Source organism: Bombina bombina, chromosome 2 (genome assembly GCF_027579735.1).
Source record: "Bombina bombina isolate aBomBom1 chromosome 2, aBomBom1.pri, whole genome shotgun sequence".
Lineage (NCBI taxonomy): Eukaryota > Metazoa > Chordata > Amphibia > Anura > Bombinatoridae > Bombina > Bombina bombina.
The window spans coordinates 435934505-435960565 of NC_069500.1; the positions used below are offsets into that span (position 1 = coordinate 435934505).

At 38.3% G+C, this 26061-nt stretch overlaps 1 protein-coding gene across 4 annotated transcripts in view; it reads left to right on the plus strand.

The window, feature by feature from the left end:
* The window catches only part of PXN (paxillin), a 152726-nt gene that overhangs the window by 113339 nt on the left and 13326 nt on the right, over nt 1–26061 (plus strand). For 2 of the 4 annotated variants that reach the window (XM_053702055.1, XM_053702056.1), the window contains exons 9-14: nt 7700–8131; nt 8471–8552; nt 8844–8992; nt 9177–9347; nt 9675–9848; nt 9950–10031. In XM_053702055.1, the coding sequence (XP_053558030.1) occupies nt 7700–8131; nt 8471–8552; nt 8844–8992; nt 9177–9347; nt 9675–9848; nt 9950–10031 (1090 nt within the window). The remainder of the gene's footprint in view (nt 1–7699; nt 8132–8470; nt 8553–8843; nt 8993–9176; nt 9348–9674; nt 9849–9949; nt 10032–26061) is intronic. The other 2 variants (XM_053702057.1, XM_053702058.1) reach the window with 2 other exon arrangements.

Genomic DNA, 26061 nt, shown 5'->3' on the forward strand with positions numbered 1-26061 from the left:
CCTCATTTGAAAGAATCATCTAGTCTTTCAAATGATGCTGGTCTTGGAGTAGTACCACACAACATATCTTAAAAAAATAAATAAGTGGTATGTCTAGATCTCTACTATAAAATAAAATTTATTAGGGGGAAGTCCCTAATACGTTGGCAAAATACGAGGTATATTAGGAGCGCCTATCAAGGCTAACGTGTGCGGTTAAAATGATAGATTAATATTTGTAAAATTTTAAAGAATAAAAACAAATACAGTACTGAATGATACAAGACTGGTAAACATATAATATAATTCTAAAACCTAAACGATAATGTGATATGAGTACCCAAAAAAAGCTATATAGTGTGCAGTACACAGAAAAAAATGTGTATGATCAAACTGAAAAAATAATATATACACGTATAAAATGTTGTCAATGACCCAAAAAATGTAAAACAAATATATTTAAAAAGAAAAAAAAATAAATATATATAAATATATATATATATATATATATATATATATATATATATATATAAAATGTCCCAAGATGTGAAAAAATATATTTGAAGAGTAATTGTATAGTCCAGCGATTCAAAAAGTTAAATAAATTAGTTACCCATTTATATTTTCACGATTTTCTCAGAGCTAATATAGTCTTGAAAAAGGCCCTATCCTGGGTGGAAACGCGTTAACCTATTGAGACATAAAAGCTTGCGTTTTCCAGCAATTCCACATATGGAGTCCAGTAAGTCAAATTTGTTTGTTTTCTACAGGTTTCCTTTAAAGACCTTGTACATGAGGACATCATGGATACATATTCAATATAGGATCATTTAGGATTGTTTTTGACACTATCTACACTCTATATTTAACTTTTTAAATCGTTGGACTATACAATTACTTTTCATCTTCAAATATATTTTTTTATATTTTCCTCATTTTTTTTTTTCATATATATTTTTTCATGTTTTGGGTCATTGACTCTATTTTACACGTGTATAATATTATTTTTTCAGTTTGATCATACATATTTTTTCTGTGGGTTCCACACTATATAGCATTTTTTGGGTACCTGTGACTATTTTGCACTCATCACATTATCGTTTAGATTTTATAATTATACTATGTTAACCAGTCTTGTATCATTCAGTACTGTATTTGTTTTTATTCTTTAACATTTTACAAATATTAAGCTATCATTTTAACCGCACACTTTAGCCTTGATAGGCACTCCTAATATTCTTTGCAAAGTGCTTTTATTTCTGTGCTACACAATTGGGCCTCTCTAATCTGTAATATAACCCGCAAAAGCCTGTATGGGCCCCTATTTGACATGTGGCTATCCTTGATGACAATTTAGTCAGGAGATCACATTTTCAATAATTATTAAAATCTAAGCAAAAATGTGTTTTACAGTTTTTGCCGCAGCTATCATACATGTGATGAAATATAAATATAATAATGGTATATTGTGAATCTGCTGTGAGTCGCTTACTGAAATTTTATTTACATTAGGTGTAAAGTTGGATCAGCATTGGGGTGTAAAAAAGGCTTGGCAGTGAAAGGTTAAAAAAAGATTTTGAATGCAGTTTCAAGAGCTTTGCTTCTTTAATGGTAGAACTGTTAACATAGTTGTATAACATTTATTAAACAAAAATAGATAAATAACAAAATAGATGGATAAGGAGCACAGTCAATATACACCTTACAAATATACACCTAACGATTACTTAGTCCACTTGGGAAATATTTGAGCTGCCAATTTTGTTAGTATTTAGGAGTAACCATTCTAGAAGTTAGCAATTTCAACTGATTTTTTTTTTTAAAATAAAAAATGTTTTGATTAAGAGGTTCAGTTTGATTATACATTTTTTGCTATATGTGCAACTGAACCTTTATAAAAATGATGAAACATCATATATTTGACATGAGAGCATTCTGGATCAACCACACAGTACAGACATTTAAATGACCTAAAATGTCAGCTTTTGTGGTATTACCCTCTTTGTGGCAAAGTGCACCTCTGCCCATATATATATAGATAGATATATCTAGATATCTATCTATATCTATATATATCTCTTTCTCTCTCTCTCTATCTATCTATATATATATATATATATATATATATCTAATTTCTTTCATGTAATTGGCAAGAGTCCATGAGCTAGTGACATATGGGATATACAATCCTACCAGGAGGGGCAAAGTTTCCCAAACCTCAAAATGCCTATAAATACACCCCTCACCACACCCACAATTCAGTTTTACAAACTTTGCCTCCTATGGAGGTGGTGAAGTAAGTTTGTGCTAAGATTTCTACGTTTATATGCGATTCTCAGCATTGTTGAAGCCCGATTCCTCTCAGAGTACAGCGAATGTCAGAGGGACGTGAAGGGAGTATCACTTATTTGAATACGATGATTTCCCTAACGGGGGTCTATTTCATAGGTTCTCTGTTATCGGTCGTAGAGATTCATCTCCTACCTCCCTTTTCAGATCGACGATATACTCTCAATTTACCATTACCTCTACTAATAACTGTTTTAGTACTGGTTTGGCCATCTGCTATATGTGGATGGGTGTCTTTTGGTAAGTATGTTTTTTATTACTTAAGACACCTCAGCTATGGTTTGGCACTTAATGCATTTATATAAAGTTCTAAATATATGTGTTGTACTTATATTTGCCATGAGTCAGGTTCATGTATTTCCTTCCGCAGACTGTCAGTTTCATATTTGGGGAATTTAAACATTTTAAGAAATGTATTTCTTACCTGGGGTTTAGTCTTTTTTTCAATTGACTACTTCTTGCTATTGCGGGTATTAGGCCCGCGGGTGCGTCAAATGCTAAACTTTATTGCGTCATTCTTGGCGCGAAAATATTTTTGGCACGGAAAAATACGTTTATGACGCAACTTCTTCATTTCCGGCGTCATACGCGACGCCGAGACCTTTCACACGGCGGCGTCATTAGTGACGCAAGTGTGTCTTTTCCGGGTTATGTTTTTTTCATTATTTCAATGATGTTTGCCTCTTGCTTTTTTCTCTATCAGAGGCCTATGCTTTTGCATTTTTTCCCATTCCTGAAACCGTCATATAAGGAAATAGATAATTTTGCTTTATATGTTGTTTTTTCCTCTTACATTGAGCAAGATGTCCCAATCTGATCCTGTCTCAGAAGTTTCTGCTGGAACATTGCAGCCTGACATCGGTTCTACCAAAGCTAAGTGCATTTGTTGTAAAACTGTAGAAATTATTTCACCAAATGTCATTTGTAATAGTTGTCATGATAAACTTTTACATGAAGATAGTGTTTCCATCAGCAATAGTACATTTCCTTCAACTTCTAATGTGTATGATATACCTGTAAATTTTAAAGAATTTGTTTCTGATTCTATTTTGAAGGTTTTGTCTGCATTTCCACCTTCTAATAAACGTAAAAGGTCTTTTAAAACTTCACATTTAGCTGATGAAATTTTCAAATGACCAACAAAATAATAATTTATCCTCTTCTGATGAGGATCTATCTGATACAGAAGATCCTTCCTCAGGCATTGACACTGACAAATCTACTTATTTATTTAAAATAGAGTATATGCGTTCTTTATTAAAAGAAGTGTTAATTACTTTGGATATTGAGGTAACCAGTCCTATTGACGTTCAGTCTAATAAACGTTTAATTGCTGTTTTTAAACCTCCTGTGGTTTCCCCAGGGGTTTTTCCTATTCCTGAGGCTATTTCTGATATGATTTCTAGGGAATAGAATAAGGAACAAAAACTCAATCCTCCTCCCAAGGAATCTGCTTCCAATTGGAAGCCTTCCTCAAATTGGAATAAATCCAAGCCATTTAGGAAACCAAAGTCAGCCCCTAAGTCCGCATGAAGGTGCGGTCCTCATTCCAGCTCAGCTGGTAGGGGGCAGATTGAGGTTTTTCAAGGATTTTTGGATAAGATCTGTCCAAAATCATTGGATTCAGACCATTGTCTCTCAAGGGTATCGAATAGGATTCAAAGTAAGACCTCCTGTGAGAAGATATTTTTCTCTCACGTATCCCTGTAAATCCAGTAAAAGCTCAGGCTTTTCTGAAGTGTGTTTCAGACCTGGAGTCTTCAGGGGTAATCATGCCAGTTCCTCCTCAGGAACAAGGTTTGGGGTTTTATTCAAACCTATTCATTGTACCAAAGAAAGAAAATTTATTCAGACCAGTTCTGGATCTGAAAATTTTGAATCGTTATGTAAGAGTACCAACTTTCAAGATGGTGACTATAAGGACTATTCTGCCTTTTGTTCAGCAAGGACATTATATGTCCACAATAGAGTTGCAGGATGCATACCTTCATATTCCGATTCATCCAGAACACTATCAGTTTCTAAGATTCTCTTTTCTAGACAAGCATTACCAATTTGTTGCTCTTCCATTTGGCCTAGCAACAGCTCCAAGAATCTTTTCAAAGGTTCTGGGTGCCCTATTATCTGTAATCAGAGAACAGGGTATTGCGGTGTTTCCTTATTTGGACGATATCTTGGTACTAGCTCAGTCTTTACATACTGCAGAATCTCACACGAATCAACTAGTGTTGTTTCTTCGGTTGGAGGATCAATTTACCAAAGAGTTCATTGATTCCTCAGACAAGGGTCACCTTTTTAGGCTTCCAGATAGATTCAGTGTCCATGACTCTGTCTCTAACAGACAAGAGACGTTTAAAATTGGTCGCAGCATGCCGGCACCTTCAGTCTCAGTCATTCCCTTCAGTGGCTATGTGCATGGAAGTTTTAGGTCTCATGACTGCAGCATCGGACACGATCCCCTTTGCTCGTTTTTACATGAGACCTCTACAGCTTTGCATGCTGAATTAATGGTGCAGTGATTATAGAAAGATATCACAATTAATATCCTTGAATCCCAATGTACGACACACTCTGACATGGGGGATATATCACCATCGTTTGGTTCAAGGGGCTTCTTTTGTTCGGCCAACCTGGACTGTGATCTCAACAGATGCGAGTCTTTCAGGTTGGGGAGCTGTTTGGGGATCTCTGACAGCACAAGGGGTTTGGAAATCTCAAGAGGCGAGATTACCAATAAATATTTTAGAACTCTGTGCAATTCTCAGGGCTCTTCAGTTCTGGCCTCGGCTAAAGAGAGAACCGTTCATTTGTTTTCAGACAGACAACATCACAACTGTGGATTATGTCAATCATCAGGGTGGGACTCACAGTCCCCAAGCTATGAAAGAAGTATCTCGGATACTTGCTTGGGCAGAATCCAGCTCCTGTCTAATCTCTGCGGTGCATATCCCAGGTGTAGACAATTGGGAGGCGGATTATCTCAGCCGCCAGACTTTACATCCAGAGGAGTGATCTCTCCATCCAGATGTGTTTTCTCAGATTGTTAAGATGTGGGGTCTTCCAGAGATAGATCTCATGGCCTCTCATCTAAACAAGAAACTTCCCAGATACCTGTCCAGGCCCAGGGATGTTCAGGCGGAAGCAATGGATGCACTGACACTTCCTTGGTGTTATCATCCTGCTTACATCTTCCCGCCTCTAGTTCTCCTTCCAAGAGTGATCTCCAAAATCATTATGGAACAGTCTTTTGTGTTGCTGGTGGCTCCAGCATGGCCACACAGGTTTTGGTATGCGGATCTGGTGCGGATGTCCAGTTGCCCGCCTTGGCCACTTCCGTTACGGCCGGACCTACTATCTCAAGGTCCGTTTTTCCATCAGGATCTCAAATCATTAAATTTGAAGGTATGGAAATTGAACGCTTAGTTCTAAGTCATAGAGGTTTCTCTGACTCAGTGATTAATACTATGTTACAAGCTCGTAAATCTGTCTCTAGGAAAATTTATTATAGAGTTTAGAAGACTTACATTTCATGGTGTTCTTCTCATAAATTCTCCTGGCATTCTTTTAGAATTCTTAGAATTTTACAGTTCCTTCAGGATGGTTTGGATAAAGGCTTGTCTGCAAGTTCCTTGAAAGGACAAATCTCCGCTCTTTCTGTTTTATTTCACAGAAAGATTGCTATACTTCCTGATATTCACTGTTTTGTACAGGCTTTAGTTCGTATTAAGCCTGTCATTAAATCAATTTCTCCTCCTTGGAGTCTTAATTTGGTTCTGAAGGCTTTACAGGCTCCTCCATTTGAGCCTATGCATTCTTTGGACATTAAACTACTTTCTTGTAAAGTGTTGTTCCTTTTGGCTATCTCTTCTGCTAGAAGAGTTTCTGAGCTATCTGCTCTTTCATGCGAGTCTCCTTTTCTGATTTTTCATCAGGATAAGGCAGTTTTGCGGACTAATTTTTACCTAAGGTTGAGAATTCTAACATTAGTAGAGAAATTGTTGTCCCTTCCTTATGTCCTAATCCTAAGAATTCTTTGGAGAGATTCTTACATTCTTTGGATGTGGTAAGAGCTTTGAAATATTATGTGGAAGCTACTAAAGATTTCAGGGAGACTTCCGGTCTATTTGTTTTATTTTCTGGTCCTAGGAAAGGTCAGAAGGCTTCTGCTATTTCCTTGGCTTCTTAGTTGAAACTTTTGATTCATCAAGCTTATTTGGAGTCGGGTCAGGCCCCGCCTCAGAGAATTACAGCTCATTCTACTAGATCAGTCTCCACTTCTTGGGCTTTTAAGAATGAAGCTTCAGTTGATCAGATTTGCAAAGCGGCGACTTGGTCCTCTTTGCATACATTTACTAAATTCTACCGTTTTGATGTATTTGCTTCTTCGGAAGCAGTTTTTGGTAGAAAAGTTCTTCAGGCAGCTGTTTCAGTTTGATACTTCTGCTTTTGATTTAAGTTTTTTTTCTTTCAAAAATGAAAATAAACTTATTTTTTTGGGTTGTGGATTAATTTTTTTCAGTGGAATATGACTGTTTTTATTTTTATTCCCTCCCTCTCTAGTGACTCTTGAGTGGAAGACTCCACATCTTGGGTATTGCTATCCCATACGTCACTAGCTCATGGACTCTTGCCAATTACATGAAAGAAAACATAATTTATGTAAGAATTTACCTGATAAATTCATTTCTTTCATATTGGCAAGAGTCCATGAGGCCCACCCTTTTTATGGTGGTTATGATTTTTTGTATAAAGCACAATTATTTCCAAATTTCCTTTGTTGATGCTTTCTACTCCTTTCTTCATCACCCCACTGCTTGGCTATTCGTTAAACTGAATTGTGGGTGTGGTAAGGGGTGCATTTATAGGCATTTTGAGGTTTGGGAAACTTTGCCCCTCCTGGTAGGATTGTATATCCCATATGTCACTAGCTCATGGACTCTTGCCAATATGAAAGAAATTAATTTATCAGGTAAGTTCTTACATAAATTGATATATATATATATGTGTGTGTGTGTGTATTCTATCTATCCATATATCTATATCTCTATATATATATATATATATATATATATATATATATATATATATATATATATATATATATATATATATATATATATATACTTTTCAAAACTGATTTTTTTTTTGACAATGTTGATTTTAAAACCTTCAAAAATGTTATAATTTATAAAAAAAAAAATGGCAGCAATCCTGTTCCATCAAATGTTCACTGTATTCCTATTTTAGTCTATTAGGCTGTATCATTTTTATATATTTGTGTGTGGCTGTGTATGAGATTTTGGTGACTGACCTTGATTGTATTACACGTGGGATGAAACAGGTTTATTTTCTTCATTTTTCTTTTCTTTAGATAATTATACCTCCAGATTCTCCTCAACTTGCAAGAAAAGTATTTTCTGTCACTGCTTCACCACCTAGCACTATAGAGAGAACAAAATTTGTATCTTCGAAAGCTACATCCCCTGCACTACCATCCCCTGTTCTTCCACCTCCGGCACCACCATTACCACACCCACTTCACCCTCCACTAAACACGTCTACTTTTAATTCATTTTCTCCTCAATCTCTTCCCCCTTGCAAAGGATTTAGTGATGATTATCAGGATCTGTCCAAGCCTTTCCCAATTTGTCAAGAAGACATTCTACCTCCTTGTCAGGAGAATCATATTACTTCTTCAGCTCGGATGCTGCCTTTCTCTCCAATAAGATCTCTGCCTCTTCCAAAGACATGTGTCTCCATTGGCTGTCAAACAGATGACAATCCACTTTTCCCACCAATCCAGGCAGGGAATTTTTATTAGATCTTTGCACTTTCCTTAGTACTAAAGCATGTTGGAATTGGTTTAAACACTATCTATCCTTGATACTTTCTCATGTTTTATTGTTATCCTAATTAATGAGTTTGCTGGTTGAGAAAGCCGATGTGTTGTCAACAAATGTTTTAATTACCAATATGTAAAATTATCAGGTGTTGGATACTATTTGTTTAAGGTTTCCTGCGTACTGCATGTAAACTTTCCCCTTGTCTGGGCTTCAATGTTCCAATGAGTTCCCTAGTGATAGATGGCCTTGAGACTCTTTGTCACACATGAGATTTCTTACTTGTTTTGATCTTCTTGCAGATGATCTCCCCACTGACCTCTAGAAGCTCCCCTGTATTTGCTGCTCGGCCTCCACCAAACCCATACTTTACTGATAAGGCAGGTTTTTCTCTGAATTGTGTGCAGTGTTTCGGAGTTCTAGAGACTTAGAGTGCAGTGTTAGTATACATTTTTTTAATGCACAGGTTTTCTTTTGTGCCTGTTGCTTCAGTCAAGCATATTTTGTTTTTCTCGATCAGCTGACTGAAATTAAACATCTGTTGATCCTTAAGTATAATTAAGCAGCATGTCTCTGGTCACTGTGCAGATGTAGCTCTTTGTGGTGTGGTTTTTGCATGCTACATGATTATGATGATAATCTAATGTATCTCTCCTTGTGCTGGTCTGCAGCCAGTTGGTTCCATCAATACTGCCCCCTCATGGCACCTACCTGAAAGCAAGGATTTGATGTCTGACAGTGAGACCCCTGCCGACTCCGCCAAATACATGGCTGCGTCAAATGAAAGGCCCCCAGTACATGAGGATATTGTGAGCATTACAGGGGTATATTCTTGATCTATATCACTAAAGTATTTGTACTCAAACCACTAAATGAAAAGTAGTATGTGTATGCCTAAGAGACATCTCCTCCCTGCTAAAAAAAATTCTGCTTAAACCTATAAAGTTCACTCATACATTGAATTCCTGTTTCCAAATTAGATCTGATTTTCATTTTCTTTTCTTTCAGTTCATGGCCCAGGGAAAGTCTGTGAGCAACTCGCCTCCTACTGGTGCTCCCAAACCAGGCAGTCAGCTGGACAACATGTTGGGCAGTTTGCAGTCTGACCTCAATAAATTGGGTGTGGCGACAGTGGCTAAGGGTGTATGTGGTGCTTGCAAGAAACCGATTGCTGGTCAGGTAAATGCCTGACTCTGGTTTTAGAAAACGGCAGCTTGTTCATGAAATGCATGTCAATTATTATTCTGCATTAGTTAGGAGTAGTAAGTAAAATATGTATGAGTTGGTGCATGCATGTGAAGCTTAGCCTGGGAACGTCACCCAATATACATCACTTAAGAAGGAATTTAGTAATGAATGTGATATGCATAGGGCTATTCAAAGAATTAAGTGAGCTTACACTACAGAAAAAAAATAGGCTTGATGGGTTGACTTTTTTTTTTTTTTATCTGACTAGATCTGATTTTCTCTATATATTTGACTTTTTTTCTTTCTTTTTCTCTGTAGGTAGTCACGGCGATGGGAAAGACCTGGCACCCTGAACACTTTGTGTGCACGCACTGCCAAGAGGAGATTGGATCACGCAACTTTTTTGAGAGAGATGGCCAGCCGTATTGTGAAAAGGATTACCACAACCTGTTCTCCCCTCGCTGTTATTACTGCAATGGGCCCATCCTGGATGTAAGTGATTTGATAAATGGACGTGAGAGGCACTAGGAAAGGGAGGGCGCAATATTGCATTCTTCTATTGGCTAATCTATTTTTATTTATTTGATTCTCAGAAAGTGGTAACTGCCTTAGATCGGACGTGGCACCCTGAGCATTTCTTCTGCGCACAGTGTGGTGCTTTCTTTGGACCAGAAGGTATTTTTTTAGGGCAACTATTCTTCAAATACCCTTGTTAAACACTGTCCTTTCCAAATTACATTATAAGTAGATATGATGTGAAGAAAATATTTTTCTGGTAAGCCTGAGTAGAAAACTATTCATACCTTAAAATGCCACAGAAAACTACCTAATGGTTTTTGTTTTCTTTTTAAATAAAAAATGTATCTAAACTTTGCAAATCCTTAATGTGACAGTAAAGTCACAATTAAATAGTTTTAAACCAATTTCCAATTTACTTCTATTATCATGTTTGCTTTGTTCTTTTTGCATCCTTTGTTGACAAGTAGACCTTAGAAGTGTGCACATGTCTTTAGCAGACTATGACAGCAGTTTTTGCAACTATGTATAAAATTGCTATAAGCATTGCTGCAAACACCCCTGCAAGATGGCTAAAGACACATGCATGTTCCTGAGCTCAGCTAGGATTACTCTTTATCTAAGGATACCAAGAGAACAAAGCAAGATTGATGATAGAAGTAATCTGGAAAGTTGCCTAAAATCCCACCCTCTAGCAAATCAGTTTGTTTAATTTTGACTTTACTTTATTAAAAATGTATTTTGCAGGATGTCTTTTTGCTACTTGCCTTCAGTGTACTTGAATTACTAAATGTCGCAAAGACAGCAACATTTGTTTATATACAATATTTTGTAAATGCATGATATACATATTTTGCATGCTCTGTTCTTTTATGACACTGTTTATATATCTACAGAAGTCTGGAACTCTCTTACAGTTATCTTCATTTCCATTGTGTGATTGTCCCTGGAAAAACACAAAATGTGTACCTTTTATTGGGTGTGAGCACATAATAGTTCATTTGCAAATGCATTTCTGGTGCATTCATGAGATTCAACAGTTACTGGATCTTTCTCTGTTGCAGCACCATACTTCTCTAATTGACGCTGCAACCAAGACATTTAACAAGGAACCATAGCGGGCCCAACATTTATGTAAAATCGCAAATATGCTATGTGTGCATTTATACAAAATGGTACTAGTGTGCTAATAAAACCCTCATTTATAATGAGGAGTTTTAGGTTTGTTTAGGGCACTCTGGAGGAATTTAGGTTAGGATGAAATGTGCATGCAGTAATAAATGCCTCTATCTTATCAGATCATTCATTATTAGGATATAAAGTTAAAGGGACATTAAATACAAGCTGCATGTTAATGTATCTTGATATCTAAGAAGAGTTTACAAAACAATTCAGTTTTAGGTTTTATCAGGGCTTGACAAACCCAGGCGCCAGGAAGCAACTAGCGCATTAAAATGAGGCTTTAGAGCCAAGGTTTAGTGTCCCTGAGACATCCATGGTTGCCTCCCCTTCCCCCCTCACCAGTCTCTACCTGCCACACCTAAAATTTAGCTAGCTTGGTGCTTTTAAGGCCTAGCAGATGTGAAATACAGATTACATTTTTTTTGTGTTACTATATAGTGTGTGTGTAATGTATGTAATAAACACCGGCTTGCACTCTCTGGTCTTTTGAAATCTCTTTACTTATGTAGTGACGTTTCAGGGACAAAAATTCCCCCTTCCTCAGACGTGAATGTGAGACTGCTGGAGAGCATGCCAAGACACATGAAACCTGTTATTGAAAATCAGGGTTATTCCACCAAATATTGGTTTTTGAACTGTTGCCAAGTTAAAACATTCATTTGTCTTCTTTAACCCCTTAACGACCAAGGACATGTCAGGAATGTCCTCCATTGGGTGTCAGTTAATGACCAAGGATGTGCCTGACACGTCCTCTGGTGTTTCAAACGGTGGAAGCAATCGTGATCACTTCTAGAGGCTTTAAAGGTATTGCAGTGATGCCTTGATATTGAGGCATCACTGGAATACGTTTTGCTTTCATGTAATTGGCAAGAGTCCATGAGCTAGTGACGTATGGGATATACAATCCTACCAGGAGGGGCAAAGTTTCCCAAACATCAAAATGCCTATAAATACACCCCTCACCACACCCACAATTCAGTTTTACAAACTTTGCCTCCTATGGTGAAGTTTGTGCTTCATTTTTATGATTTCTTCTATGATAAGCGCTTCTAAGCATTCTGAAGCCCAATTCCTCTCAAAGTACAGTGTTTTGTCAGAGGGATGTGAAGAGAGTATCGCCTGTTTAATTTTATGGTTTTCCTCACGGGAAATCTTTTCAAGGGTTCTCTGTTATCGGTCGTAGGGATTCATCTCCTACCTCTATTTTCAGATCGACAATATACTCTTATATACCATTACCTCTGCTGATAGCTTTCATTACTGGTTTGGCTATCTGCTATATGTGGATCGGTGTCTTTCGGTAAGTATGTATCATTATTTTAAGACACTCTCAGCTATGGTTTGGCGCTTTATGTATTAATGTAAAGTTTTAAATATATGTATTTTACTTATATTTGCCATGAGTCAGGTCTATGTGTATTTCCCTTTGCAGTCCAGCAGTTTCATTATGAGAATCAGTTTTACAAACTTTGCCTCCTATGGAGGTGGTGAAGTAAGTTTGTGCTAAGATTTCTACGTTGATATGCGCTTCTCAGCATTTTGAAGCCCGATTCCTCTCAGAGTACAATGAATGTCAGAGGGATGTGAAGGGAGTATCACCTATTGAATGCAATGGTTTTCCTCACGGGGATCTATTTCATAGGTTCTCTTTTATCGGTTGTAGAGATTCATCTCCTACCTCCCTTTTCAGATCGACGACATACTCTCATATTCCATTACCTCTACTGTTAACCGTTTCAGTACTGGTTTGGCTATCTGCTATATGTGGATGGGTGTCTTTTGGTAAGTATGTTTTCATTACTTAAGACACTCTCAGCTATGGTTTGGCACTTTATGTATTTATATAAAGTTCTAAATATATGTATTGTACTTATATTTGCCATGATTCAGGTTTTCAGTATATTTCCGTTTTCAGACTGTCAGTTTCATATCTGGGAAATGCATTTTTTAGGAAAATGTATTTCTTACCTGGGGTTTAGTTTCTTTTTTCAAATTGACTATCTTTTAAATTCGCGGGCAGAATTAGGCTCGCAAGGGCGCAAAATGCCAAAGTTTATTGCGTCATACTTGGTGCAATTTTTTTTGGCGCAAAGTTACGTTCGTTGACGCAAATTCGTAATTTCCAGCGTCTTAGTTGATGCCGAGTCTTTCACAAGGTTGCATCATCTGTGACACGTGTGTGTCATTTCCAGACGTTTTTGGCGCCACAAAATATTTTTCTGTTTGTGTGCGTCATACTTGGCGCCAAAAATTTGTCATTATTTAAGACCCCATTCCTATATGCCTCTTGCCTTTTTCTCTATCAGAGGGCTATGCTGTTTGCATTTTTTTCCCATTCCTGAAACTGCCATATAAGGAAATTGATCATTTTGCTTTATATGTTATTTTTTTCTCTTACATTTGCAAGATGTCTCAATCTGATCCTGTCTCAGAAATCGCTGTTGGAACTCTGCCGCATGATAACAGTTCTACCAAAGCTAAGTGCATTTGTTGTAAACTTGTGGAGGTTATTTCTCCAGCTGTGGTTTGTAATAGTTGTCATGATAAACTTTTACATGCAGAGAATGTATCTATCAGTAGTAGTTCATTACCTGTTGCTGTTCCCTCAACATCTAATCCACAAGATATACCTGTAAATTTAAAAGAATGTATTTCTGATTCTATTCAGAAGGCTTTGTCTGCCATCCCGCCTTCTAATAAACGTAAAAGGTCTTTCTCTTGTAAGGTGTATCCAGTCCACGGGTTCATCCATTACTTGTGGGATATTCTCTTTCCCAACAGGAAGTTGCAAGAGGACACCCACAGCAGAGCTGTCTATATATCTCCTCCCCTAACTGCGACCCCCAGTCATTCTCTTGCAACTCTCGACAAGGGAAGTAGCTAGAGATATGTGGTGACTTAGTTCCTTAAAGGGACAGATTTCTGCTCTGTCTATTCTTCTGCACAAGCGTCTGGCAGATGTTCCAGGCGTTTTGTCAGGCTTTAGTTAGAATCAAGCCTGTGTTTAAACCTGTTGCTCCACCATGGAGTTTAAATTTAGTTCTTAAAGTTCTTTAAGGGGTTCCGTTTGAACCTCTGCATTCCATAGATATCAAGCTTTTATCTTGGAAAGTTCTGTTTTTGGTAGCTATCTCTTCGGCTCGAAGAGTTTCAGAGTTATCTGCCTTATAGTGTGATTCTCCTTATCTCATCTTCCATGCAGATAAGGTAGTTTTGCGTACCAAACCTGGGTTTCTTCCTAAGGTGGTATCTAATAAGAATATCAATCAGGAGATTGTTGTTCCGTCACTGTGTCCTAATCCTTCTTCAAAGAAGGAACGTCTATTACACAATCTTGACGTGGTTCGTGCTTTAAAGTTTTATTTGCAAGCTACTAAGGATTTTCGTCAAACATCTGCATTGTTTGTTGTCTACTCTGGACAGAGGAGAGGCCAAAAGGCTTCGGCATCTTCTCTTTCTTTTTGGCTGAGAAGCATAATCCGTTTAGCTTATGAGACTGCTGGCCAGCAGCCTCCTCAAAGTATTACAGCTCATTCCACTAGAGCGGTAGCTTCCACATGGGCTTTTAAAAATGAGGCCTCTGTTGAACAGATTTGTAAGGCGGCGACTTGGTCTTCGCTTCATACTTTTTCTAAATTCTACAAATTTGATACTTTTGCTTCCTCGGAGGCTATTTTTGGGAGAAAGGTCTTGCAGGCAGTGGTGCCTTCCGTTTAAGTTCCTGCCTTGTCCCTCCCTTCATCCGTGTCCTAAAGCTTTGGTATTGGTATCCCACAAGTAATGGATGAACCCGTGGACTGGATACACCTTACAAGAGAAAACTAAATTTATGCTTACCTGATAAATTTCTTTCTCTTGTGGTGTATCCAGTCCACGGCCCGCCCTGTCACTTTAAGGCAGGTGTTTTTTATTTTTAAACTACAGTCACCACTGCACCCTATAGTTTCTCCTTTTTCTTGCTTGTCTTCGGTCGAATGACTGGGGGTGGCAGTTAGGGGAGGAGCTATATAGACGGCTCTGCTGTGGGTGTCCTCTTGCAACTTCCTGTTGGGAAGGAGAATATCCCACAAGTAATGGATGAACCCGTGGACTGGATACACCACAAGAGAGAGAAATTCATCAGGTAAGCATAAATTTTGTTTTTAAAACTTCTCATAAAGTTGATGAAATTTCAAATGACCGGCAACATGCTGAATTATCCTGCTCTGATGAGGATCTATCTGGTTCAGAAGATTCTACCTCAGATATTGACACTGACAAATCTTATTTATTTAAAATGGAGAATATTCGTTCTTTGTTAAAAGAGGTGTTGATTACATTGGATATGGAGGAAACTAGTCCTCTTGATATTAAAACTAGCTAACGTTTAAGTTCTGTTTATAAACCTCCTGTGGTTACTCCATAGGTTTTTCCAGTTCATGATGCTATTTCTGATATGATTTCTAAGGAATGGAATAGGCCTGGCACTTCTTTTATTCCTTCTTCAAGGTTAAAAAAAATGGTATCCTTTGCCAGCAGTTACTTTAGAGTTTTGAGAAAAGATCCCCAAAGTTGATGGGGCTATCTCTACTCTTGCTAAACGTACTACTATTCCTACGGAAGATAGTACTTCTTTTAAAGATCCTTTAGATAGGAAACTTGAATCTTATCTAAGAAAAGCCTATTTATATTCAGGTCATCTTCTCAGGCCTGCAATTTCTTTGGCTGATGTTGCAGCTGCTTCAACTTTTTGGTTGGAGACTTTAGCGCAACAAGTATTAGATCCTGAATTGTCTAGCATTGTTAACTTGATTCAACATGCTAATAATTTTATTTGTGATGCCATTTTTTATATCCTCAAAATTGATGTTAAATCTGTGTCTTTAGCTGTTTTAGCTAGAAGAGCTTTGTGGCTTAAATCTTGGAATGCTGATATGGCTTCTAAGTCCAGATTGCTATCGCTTTCTTTCCAAGGTAGTAAGTTATTTGGTTCTCAGTTGGATTCAATCATTTCAACTGTCACTGGGGGGAAGGGAGTTTTTTTGCCTCAGGATAAAAGACCCAAGGGTAAATCTAAAGCTTCTAACTGTTTTCTTTCCTTTTGACAAAATAAGGAACAGAAACCTAATCCTTCCCCCAAGGAATCTGTTTCTAATTGGAAGCCTTCCTCAAATTTGAATAAATCCAAGCCATTTAAGAGATCAAAGCCAGCTCCCAAGTCTGCATGAAGGTGCGGCCCTCATTCCAGCTCAGCTGGTAGGGGGCAGATTAAGATTTTTCAAAGATGTTTGGACCAATTCGGTTCAAAATCAATGGATTCAAAGTATTGTCTCTCAGGGGTACAGAATAGGATTCAGAGTAAGACCGCCTGTGAGAAGATTTTTTTTCTCTCGCGAATTCTAGCAAACCCAGTAAAGGCTCAGGCTTTCCTGAAGTGTGTTTCAGACCTGGAGTTATCAGGGGTATAAATGCCAGTTCCGTTTCAGGAACGGGGTCTGAGGTTTTATTCAAACCTATTCATTGTCCCAAAGAAAGAAAATTCATTCAGGCCAGTTCTGGATCTGAAAATTTTGAATAGTTATGTAAGAGTACCAACTTTCAAAATGGTGACTATAAGGACTATTCTGCCTTTTGTTCAGCAAGGGCATTATATGTCCACAATAGACTTACAGGATGCATATCTTCATATTCCGATTCATCCAGATCATTATCAGTTCCTGAGATTCTCTTTTCTAGACAAGCATTAACCATTTGTCTCTCTTCCTTTTGGCCTAGCGACAGCTCCAAGAATCTTTTCAAAGGTTCTCGGTGCCCTACTCGGTAATCAGAGAACGGGGTATTGCGGTGTTTCCTTATTTGGACAATATCTTGGTACTAGCTCAGTCTTTACATTCTGCAGAATCTCACACAAATCAACTAGTGTTGTTTCTTCAAAGACATGGTTGGGGGATCAATTTACCAAAAAGTTCCTTTATTCCTCAGACAAGGGTCACCTTTTTAGGTTTTCAGATAGATTCAGTGTCCATAACTCTGTCTCTAACAGACAAGAGACGATTAAAATTGGTTTCCGCTTGTCGGAACATAATTCCCTTTAGTACCTTTTTGCATGGAAGTTTTAGGTCTCATGACTGCAGCATCGGACGCGATCCCCTTTGCTCGTTTTCTTGAGACCTCTCCAGCTTTGTATGCTGAATCAATGATGCAGGGATTATACAAGGATATCACAATTAATATCCTTAAATCCCAATGTTAGACTATCTCTGACTTGGTGGTTAGATCACCATTGTATAATTCTTGGGGCCTCTGGTTCGTCCAACCTGGACTGTGATTATAACAGATGCGAGTCTTTCAGGTTGGGGAGCTGTTTGGGGATCTCTGACAGCACAAGGGGTTTGGAAATCTCTAGAGGCGAGATTACCAATAAATATTTTGGAACTCCGTGCAATTTTCAGGGCTCTTCAGGTTTGGCCTCTGTTGAAGAGAGAACCGTTCATTTGCTTTCAGACAGACAATATCACAGCTGTCACATATGTCAATCATCAGGATGGGACTCACAGTCCCCTAGCTATGAAAGAAGTATCTCTAATACTTTCCTTGGCGGAATCCAGCTCTTGTCTAATTTCTGCGGTACATATCCCAGGTGTAGACAATTGGGAAGCGGATTATCTCAGCCGTCAGACTTTACATCCTGGGGAGTGATCCCTCAATCCAGATGTGTTTTCTCAGATTGTTCAGATGCGGGGTCTTCCAGAAATAGATCTGATGGCTTCTCATCTAAACAAGAAACTTCCCAGGTACCTGTCTAGGTCCAGGGATCTTCAGGCGGAAGCAGTGGATGCGTTGACACTTCCTTGGTGTTACCAACCTGCTTATATTTTCCTGCCTCTAGTTCTTCTTCCAAGAATGATTTCCAAAATCATCATGGAACAGTCGTTTGTATTGCTGGTAGCTCCAGCATGGCCTCACAGGTTTTGGTATGCGAATCTTGTTCGGATGTCCAGTTGCCAACCTTGGCCTCTTCCATTAAGGCTGGACCTTCTGTCTCAAGGTCCGTTTTTCCATCAGGATTTCAAATCATTAAATTTGAAGGTATGGAAATTGAACGCTTAGTCATAGAGGTTTTTCTGACTCCGTGATTAATACTATGTTACAGGCTCGTAAATCTGTTGCTAGCAAGATTTATTATCTAGTTTGGAAGACTTATATTTCATGGTGTTCTTCACATAAATTCTCTTGGCATTCTTTCAGAATTTCTAGAATTTTACAGTTTCTTCAGGATGGTTTGGATAAGGGTTTGTCTGCACGTTCCTTGAAGGGACAAATCTCTGCTCTTTCTGTCTTATTTCACAGAAAGATTGCTAAACTTCCTGATATTCACTGTTTTGTACAGGCTTTGGTTCGTATCAAGCCTGTCATTAAATCAATCTCTCCTCCTTGGAGTCTTAACTTGGTTTTGAAGGCTTTACAGGCTCCTCCATTTGAGCCTATGCATTCTTTGGACATTTAAACTACTTTCTTAGAAAGTGTTGTTCCTTTTAACCATTTCGTCTGCTAGAAGAGTTTCTGAATTTTCTGTTCTTTCTTGTGAATCTCTCCTTTTCTGATTTTTCATCAGGATAAGGCGGTTTTACGTACTTCATTTAAATTCTTACCTAAGGTTGTGAATTCTAACAACATTAATAGAGAAATTGTTGTCCCTTCCTTGTTTCCTAATCCTAAGAATTCTTTGGAGAAATCCTTACATTGTTCCTTTTGGCCATCTCTTCTGCTAGAAGAGTTTCTGAATTGTCTGCTCTCTCTTGTGAGTCTCCTTTTTCTGATTTTCCATCAGGATAAGGCTGTTTTGCGGACTTTGTTTAAATTTCTTCCTAAGGTTGTGAATTCTAACAACATTAGTAGGGAAATTGTTGTTCCTTCCTTGTGTCCTAATCTCAAGAATACTCTTGAAAGATCTCTATATTCTTTGGAATATTATGTTGAAGCTACTAAAGATTTCAGGAAGACTTATAGTCTATTTGTTATCTTTTCTGGTTCTAGAAAAGGTCAGAAGGCTTCTGCCGTTTCCTTGGCATCGTGGTTAAAGCTTTTGATTCATCAAGCTTATTTGGAGTTGGGTCAAGCCCCGCCTCAGAGAGTTACAGCTCATTCTACTAGATCAGTCTCCACTTTGTGGGCTTTTAAGAATGAAGCTTCAGTTGATCAGATTTGTAAAGCAGCAACCTGGTCTTCTTTTGCATTCATTTACTAAATTCTACCGTTTTGATGTATTCGCTTCTTCTGAAGCAGTTTTTTGTAGAAAAGTTCTTCAGGCAGCTGTTTCAGTTTGATTCTTCTGCTTATGTTTTAAGTTTTTTCTTTTCATTTCATGAGCATTAACTTATATTTTGGGTTGTAGATTATTTTTTTCAGCGAAAAATGGCTGTTTTTATTTTGTCCCTCCCTCTCTAGTGACTCTTGTGTGGAGTTCCACATCTTGGGTATTGCTATCCCATACGTCACTAGCTCATGGGCTCTTGCCAATTACATGAAAGAAAACATAATTTATGTAAGAACTTGCCTGATAAATTAATTTCTTTCATATTGGCAAGAGTCCATGAGGCCCACCCTTTTTTATGGTGGTTTTTTGTATAAAGCACAATTATTTCCAAATTCCTTTGTTGATGCTTTTTACTCCTTTCTTTATCACCCCACTACTTGGCTATTCGTTAAACTGAATTGTGGGTGTGGTGAGGGGTGTATTTATAGGCATTTTGAGGTTTGGGAAACTTTGCCCCTCCTGGTAGGATTGTATATCCCATACGTCACTAGCTCATGGACTCTCTTACATTTTACAAGATGTCTCAATATACATGATATCCCTGTTGATATGAAAAATTATATTGCTGATGTGATACAGAAGGCTATGGCTGCTATACCGCCTTCAAATAAAAGTAAAAGGTCTTTTAAAACTTCTCATAATACTGATGAAATTTGTAATGACCGACAACATTACAAGAAACCAAAGCCAGCCCCCAAGACTGCATGAAGGTGTGGCCCTCGATCCAGTTTTACTGGTGGGGGCCGATTGAAATTATTTCAAGATGTTTGGGCAGGTTCCATTCAGAATCATTGGGTTCAGAATATTTTCTCCCAGGGGTATTAAATAGGTTTCAGAATAAGACCTCCTGTGAGAAGATTTTTTTCTCTCTCACGTTCCAACAAATCCTGTGAAAGCTCAGGTTTTTCTGAAATGTGTTTCAGATCTAGAGCTTTCAGAAATGATTGTACCAGTTCCAATTCTGAAACAGGGTCTGGGTTTTTATTCAAATCTATTCATTGTCCTGAAGAAGAAAAATTCTTTCAGACCAGTTCTGGATCTAAAGTTTTTGAATAATTTTGTAAGAGTCCAAACCTTCAAGATGGTGACTATAAGGACTATTCTGCCTTTTGTTCAGCAAGGTCATTACATGTCCTCAATAGACTTACAGGATGCGTATCTTCATATTCCGATTCATCCAGATCGGTTTCTGAGATTCTCTTTTCTAGACAAGCATTACCAGTTTGTTGCTCTTCCATTTGGCCTAGCAACAGCTCCAAGAATATTTTCAAAGGTTCTCTGTGCCCTTCTATCTGTAATCAGAGAGCAGGATATTGCAGTGTTTCCTTATTTGAACGATATCTTGGTACTGGCTCAATCTTTTTATTTAGCAGAATCTCACACAAATCCATTTGTGTTGTTTCTTCGTAGACCTGGTTGGAGGATCAATTTTCCAAAGAGTTTCTTGATTCCTCAGACAAGGGTCACCTTTTTCGGTTTCCAGATAGATTCAGGGTCCATGACTTTGTCTTTAACAGACAAGAGACGAATGAAATTGGTTTCTGCCTGTCGAAACCTTGAGTCTTGATCATTCCCTTCATTGGCTATGGACATGGAAGTTTTAGGTCTCATGACTGCAGCATCGGACGCAATCCCCTTTGCTCGTTTTCATATGAGACATCTGCAGCTTTGCATGCTGAATCAATGGTGCAGGGATTATACTCGGATATCATAGTTGATATACTTAAATCCCAACATTCAACTCTCTCTGTCCTGGTGGTTAGTCCATCATCGGATTATTCAAGGGGCCTCTTTTGTTCGTCCTGCCTGGACTGTGATTTCAACAGATGCAAGTCTCACAGGTTGGGGAGCTGCCTGGGGGTCTCTGACAGCACAAGGAGTTTGGAATCCTCAAGAGTCAAGGTTACCAATCAATATTTTAGAACTCTGTGCTATTTTCAGGGCTCTTCAGGCTTTTCCACTATTAAAGAGAGAATTATTCATTTGTTTTCAGACAGACAATATCACAATTGTGGCATATGTCAATCATCAGGGGGGGGCTCGCAGTCCTTTAGCGATGAAAGAAGTATCTCGAATACTTTCTTGGGCGGAATCCAACTGCTGTCTAATTTCTGCGATACATATTCCAGGTGTAGACAATTGGGAAGCGGATTATCTCAGTCGTCAGTCTTTACATCCAGGGGAGTGGTCTCTCCATCCAGATGTATTTTGTCAGATTGTACATATGTGGGGTCTCCCCGAAATAGATCTGATGGCTTCCCATCTAAACAAGAAGCTTCCCAGGTACATTTCCAGGTCCAGGGATCCTCAGGCGGAGATGGTGGATGCGTTAGCAGTTCCTTGGTTTTACCAACCTGCTTACATATTTCCGCCTCTAGTTCTCTTTCCAAGGGTGATCTCCAAGATCATATTGGAACAATCGCATGTGTTTCTGATAGCACCAGCATGGCCTTACAGGTTTTGGTATGTGGACCTTGTCCGGATGTCCAGTTGTCAACCTTGGCCACTTCCTTTAAGGCCAGACCTTGTGTCTCAAGGGCCGTTTTTCCATCAGGATCTCAAATCGCTAAATTTGAAGGTATGGAAATAGAACGCTTAGTGCTTAGTCATAGAGGTTTCTCTGACTCGGTGATTAATACTATGTTTCAAGAAAGATTTATTATCGGGTTTGGAAAACCTATATTTCATGGTGTTTTTCACATAAATTCTCTTGGCATTCTTTTAGAATTCCTAGAATTTTACAGTTTCTTCAGGATGGTTTGGATAAAGGTTTGTCTGCAAATACTTTGAAGGGACAAATCTCTGCTCTTTCTGTTTTATTTCACAGAAACATTGCTAATCTTCCTTATATTCACTATTTTTATTTTTTAGCTTATTCTACAAGATCAGTTGCCACTTCTTGGGCTTTTAAGAATGAAGCTTTGGTTGATCAGATTTGCAAAGCAGCAACTTGGTCTTCTTTGCATACATTTACTAAATTTTACCATTTTGATGTATTTGCTTCTTCTGAAGCAGTCTTTGGTAAATAAAAGTTCTTCAGGCTGCTGTTTCAGTATGATTTTTCTGCTTATGATTTAAGGGTTTTTTATTGAAATTTATGTGAAATTTATAAGAGACTTTTTTATAAGAGAATTTTTTTGTGGATTTCATTTTTTTTCAGCAGAAATAGCTGTTTTTATTTTATCCCTCCCTTTATATTGACTCTTCTGTGGTCTCCCACATCTTGGGTATTTCTATCCCATACGTCACTAGCTCAAGGACTCTTACCTGATAAATTAATTTCTTTCATATTGGCAAGAGTCCATGAGGCCCACCCTTTTTTATGGTGGATATGATTTTTGTATAAAAAGAACAATTTTATTTCCAGTTCTTCTTTTTGTATGCCTTTTTTACTCCTTATTTTATCACCCCACTACTTGGCTATTCGTTAAACTGAATTGTGGGTGTGGTGAGGGGTGTATTTATAGGCATTTTGAGGTTTGGGAAACTTTGCCCCTCCTGGTAGGATTGTATATCCCATACGTCACTATCTCATGGACTCTTGCCAATATGAAAGAAATTAATTTATCAGGTAAGTTCTTACATAAATTATGTTGTGTTTTTTGTTTTTTAGCCACTGATGCAAAGAGCCACTCTGTGGCCCTCTCTGCATCGGCCAGATCATTGGTGGGTGGGAGCCGTAGCAGGGAGGCAGGTGAACGGCCCATAGTTGGTGTGACTTCCTGATCCTGTCCTTGCTGGTTGAGGGAGAGGGAAATAGAGGGAAATTGTTTATAAAGGGATCGGGGAAGGGGTGGGTGTTGAGGGGGGACAGCTACACTATGTAAAATTGGGATTTTTTTTTTTATATTATAAAATAAGCCATTGTTTTTGAGGATACTGGGTACTGGCAGACAAGATGGTGGAAAATAGGTAGAGGGGGAGGGTTAGAGAGCTGTATGGGGGGGATCAGGGAGGCTGGGGGCTAAGGGGGAATCCATCACTGCAATATATATATATATATATATATATATATATATATATATCTATATATAAATATATTTCTCCAACATAGGTGTGTCCGGTCCACGGCGTCATCCTTACTTGTGGGATATTCTCTTCCCCAACAGGAAATGGCAAAGAGCCCAGCAAAGCTGGTCACATGATCCCTCCTAGGCTCCGCCTACCCCAGTCATTCTCTTTGCCGTTGTACAGGCTACATCTCCACGGAGATGGCTTAGAGTTTTTTAGTGTTTAACTGTTTTTAGTTGCGATTTCTTCTGCTAGAAGAGTCTCAGAATTATCTGCTCTGCAGTGTTCTCCTCCTTATCTGGTGTTCCATGCAGATAAGGTGGTTTTACGTACTAAACCTGGTTTTCTTCCAAAAGTTGTTTCTAACAAAAACATTAACCAGGAGATTATCGTACCTTCTCTGTGTCCAAAACCAGTTTCAAAGAAGGAACGTTTGTTGCACAATTTGGATGTTGTTCGCGCTCTAAAATTCTATTTAGATGCTACAAAGGATTTTAGACAAACATCTTCCTTGTTTGTTGTTTATTCAGGTAAAAGGAGAGGTCAAAAAGCAACTTCTACCTCTCTCTCTTTTTGGATTAAAAGCATCATCAGATTGGCTTACGAGACTGCCGGACGGCAGCTTCCCGAAAGAATCACAGCTCATTCCACTAGGGCTGTGGCTTCCACATGGGCCTTCAAGAACGAGGCTTCTGTTGATCAGATATGTAGGGCAGCGACTTGGTCTTCACTGCACACTTTTACCAAATTTTACAAGTTTGATACTTTTGCTTCTTCTGAGGCTATTTTTGGGAGAAAGGTTTTGCAAGCCGTGGTGCCTTCCATTTAGGTGACCTGATTTGCTCCCTCCCTTCATCCGTGTCCTAAAGCTTTGGTATTGGTTCCCACAAGTAAGGATGACGCCGTGGACCGGACACACCTATGTTGGAGAAAACAGAATTTATGTTTACCTGATAAATTTCTTTCTCCAACGGTGTGTCCGGTCCACGGCCCGCCCTGGTTTTTTAATCAGGTCTGATAATTTATTTTCTTTAACTACAGTCACCACGGTACCATATGGTTTCTCCTATGCAAATATTCCTCCTTAACGTCGGTCGAATGACTGGGGTAGGCGGAGCCTAGGAGGGATCATGTGACCAGCTTTGCTGGGCTCTTTGCCATTTCCTGTTGGGGAAGAGAATATCCCACAAGTAAGGATGACGCCGTGGACCGGACACACCGTTGGAGAAAGAAATTTATCAGGTAAACATAAATTCTGTTATCCTTTTATTTTAGTACTGGCAGACTTTCTTCCAGTACTTAAGATGGCGGTGACAATTGTGAGGTGGGGAGGGAAGAGAGCTGTTTGAGGGGGGTCTGGGAGGGATCAGGGGGTTGGATGTTTCAGGTGGGAGGCTTATCTTTACACTAAAGCTAAAATTAACCCTAGAAGCTACCTAATTAACTTCACTGCTGGGCATAATGCAAGTGTTGTGCGCAGCGGAATTTACAAAATTACATTACAAAAATGCAATGCCAAAGCCATATATGTCTATTTCTGAACAAAGGGGATCCCAGAGAAGCATTTACAACCATTTGTGCCATAATTGCACAAGCTGTTTGTAAATAATTTCAATGAGAAACCTAAAGTTTGTGAAAAAGTTAACAATTTTTTTTTTTTGATCACATTTGGTGATGAAATGGTGGCATGAAATATACCAAAATGGGCCTAGATCAATACTTTGGGTTGTCTACTAAAATAAATATATACATGTGAAGGGTTATTCAGGGATTCCTGACAGATATCAGTGTTACAATTTAACTATCGCTAATTTTGAAGAAAAAAAATGGTTTGGGAATAGCAAAGTGCTACTTGTACCTATTGACCTATAACTTGCAAAAAAAAAAAGCAAAACATGTAAACATTGGGTATTTCTAAACTCAGGACAACATTTAGAAACTATTTAGCATGGTTGTTTTTTGGTGGTTGTAGATGTGTAACATATTTTGGGGGTAAGTTAGAAAAAGTGTGTTTATTTTTTTTCAATTTTTTCATATTTTTTTTTATAGTAAATTATAAGATATGATGAAAATAATGGTATTTTTAGAAAGTCCATTTAATGGCGAGAAAAACGGTAAATTAATGTGTGGGTACAGTAAATGAGTAAGCGGAAATTTACAGCTAAACACAAACACCGCAGAAATGTAAAAAAAAAGCCTGGTCCCAAAGGTAAGAAAATTGAAAAATGGTCTGGTCACTAAGGGGTTAAAAAAGAATATGAATTTGTTTTCTTTGCATTATTCGAGGTCTGAAAACACTGCATCTTGACCAGTTTCTGCAAAAAAAAAATATGCTCTAAATGACAATTTCTTTCTTATGGCATGAAGAGTCCACGACTTAATTCCAATTACTAGTGGGATATTCAACTTCTGGCCAGCAGGAGGAGGCAAAGAGCACCCCAGCAAAGCTGTTAAGTGTAATTTCCCTTACCCATAATCCCCAGTCATTCTCTTTGCCTTTGTCAATAGAGGATGTGCGAAGATGGTGTCTGAAGATATTTAATCCTTTTATGGGTACTTTTCCCTGCAAGCAAGGATTGGGGTTATGCTGTGTCCATGTCAATCTCTTTAGTAAGAGTAATGGTGGCTATTAGAAGTTAGAAAGCGGCGAGGTTGTCTTTGCTTTATTTCTAACATTATTGCTACCCCTTCATAGAAAGC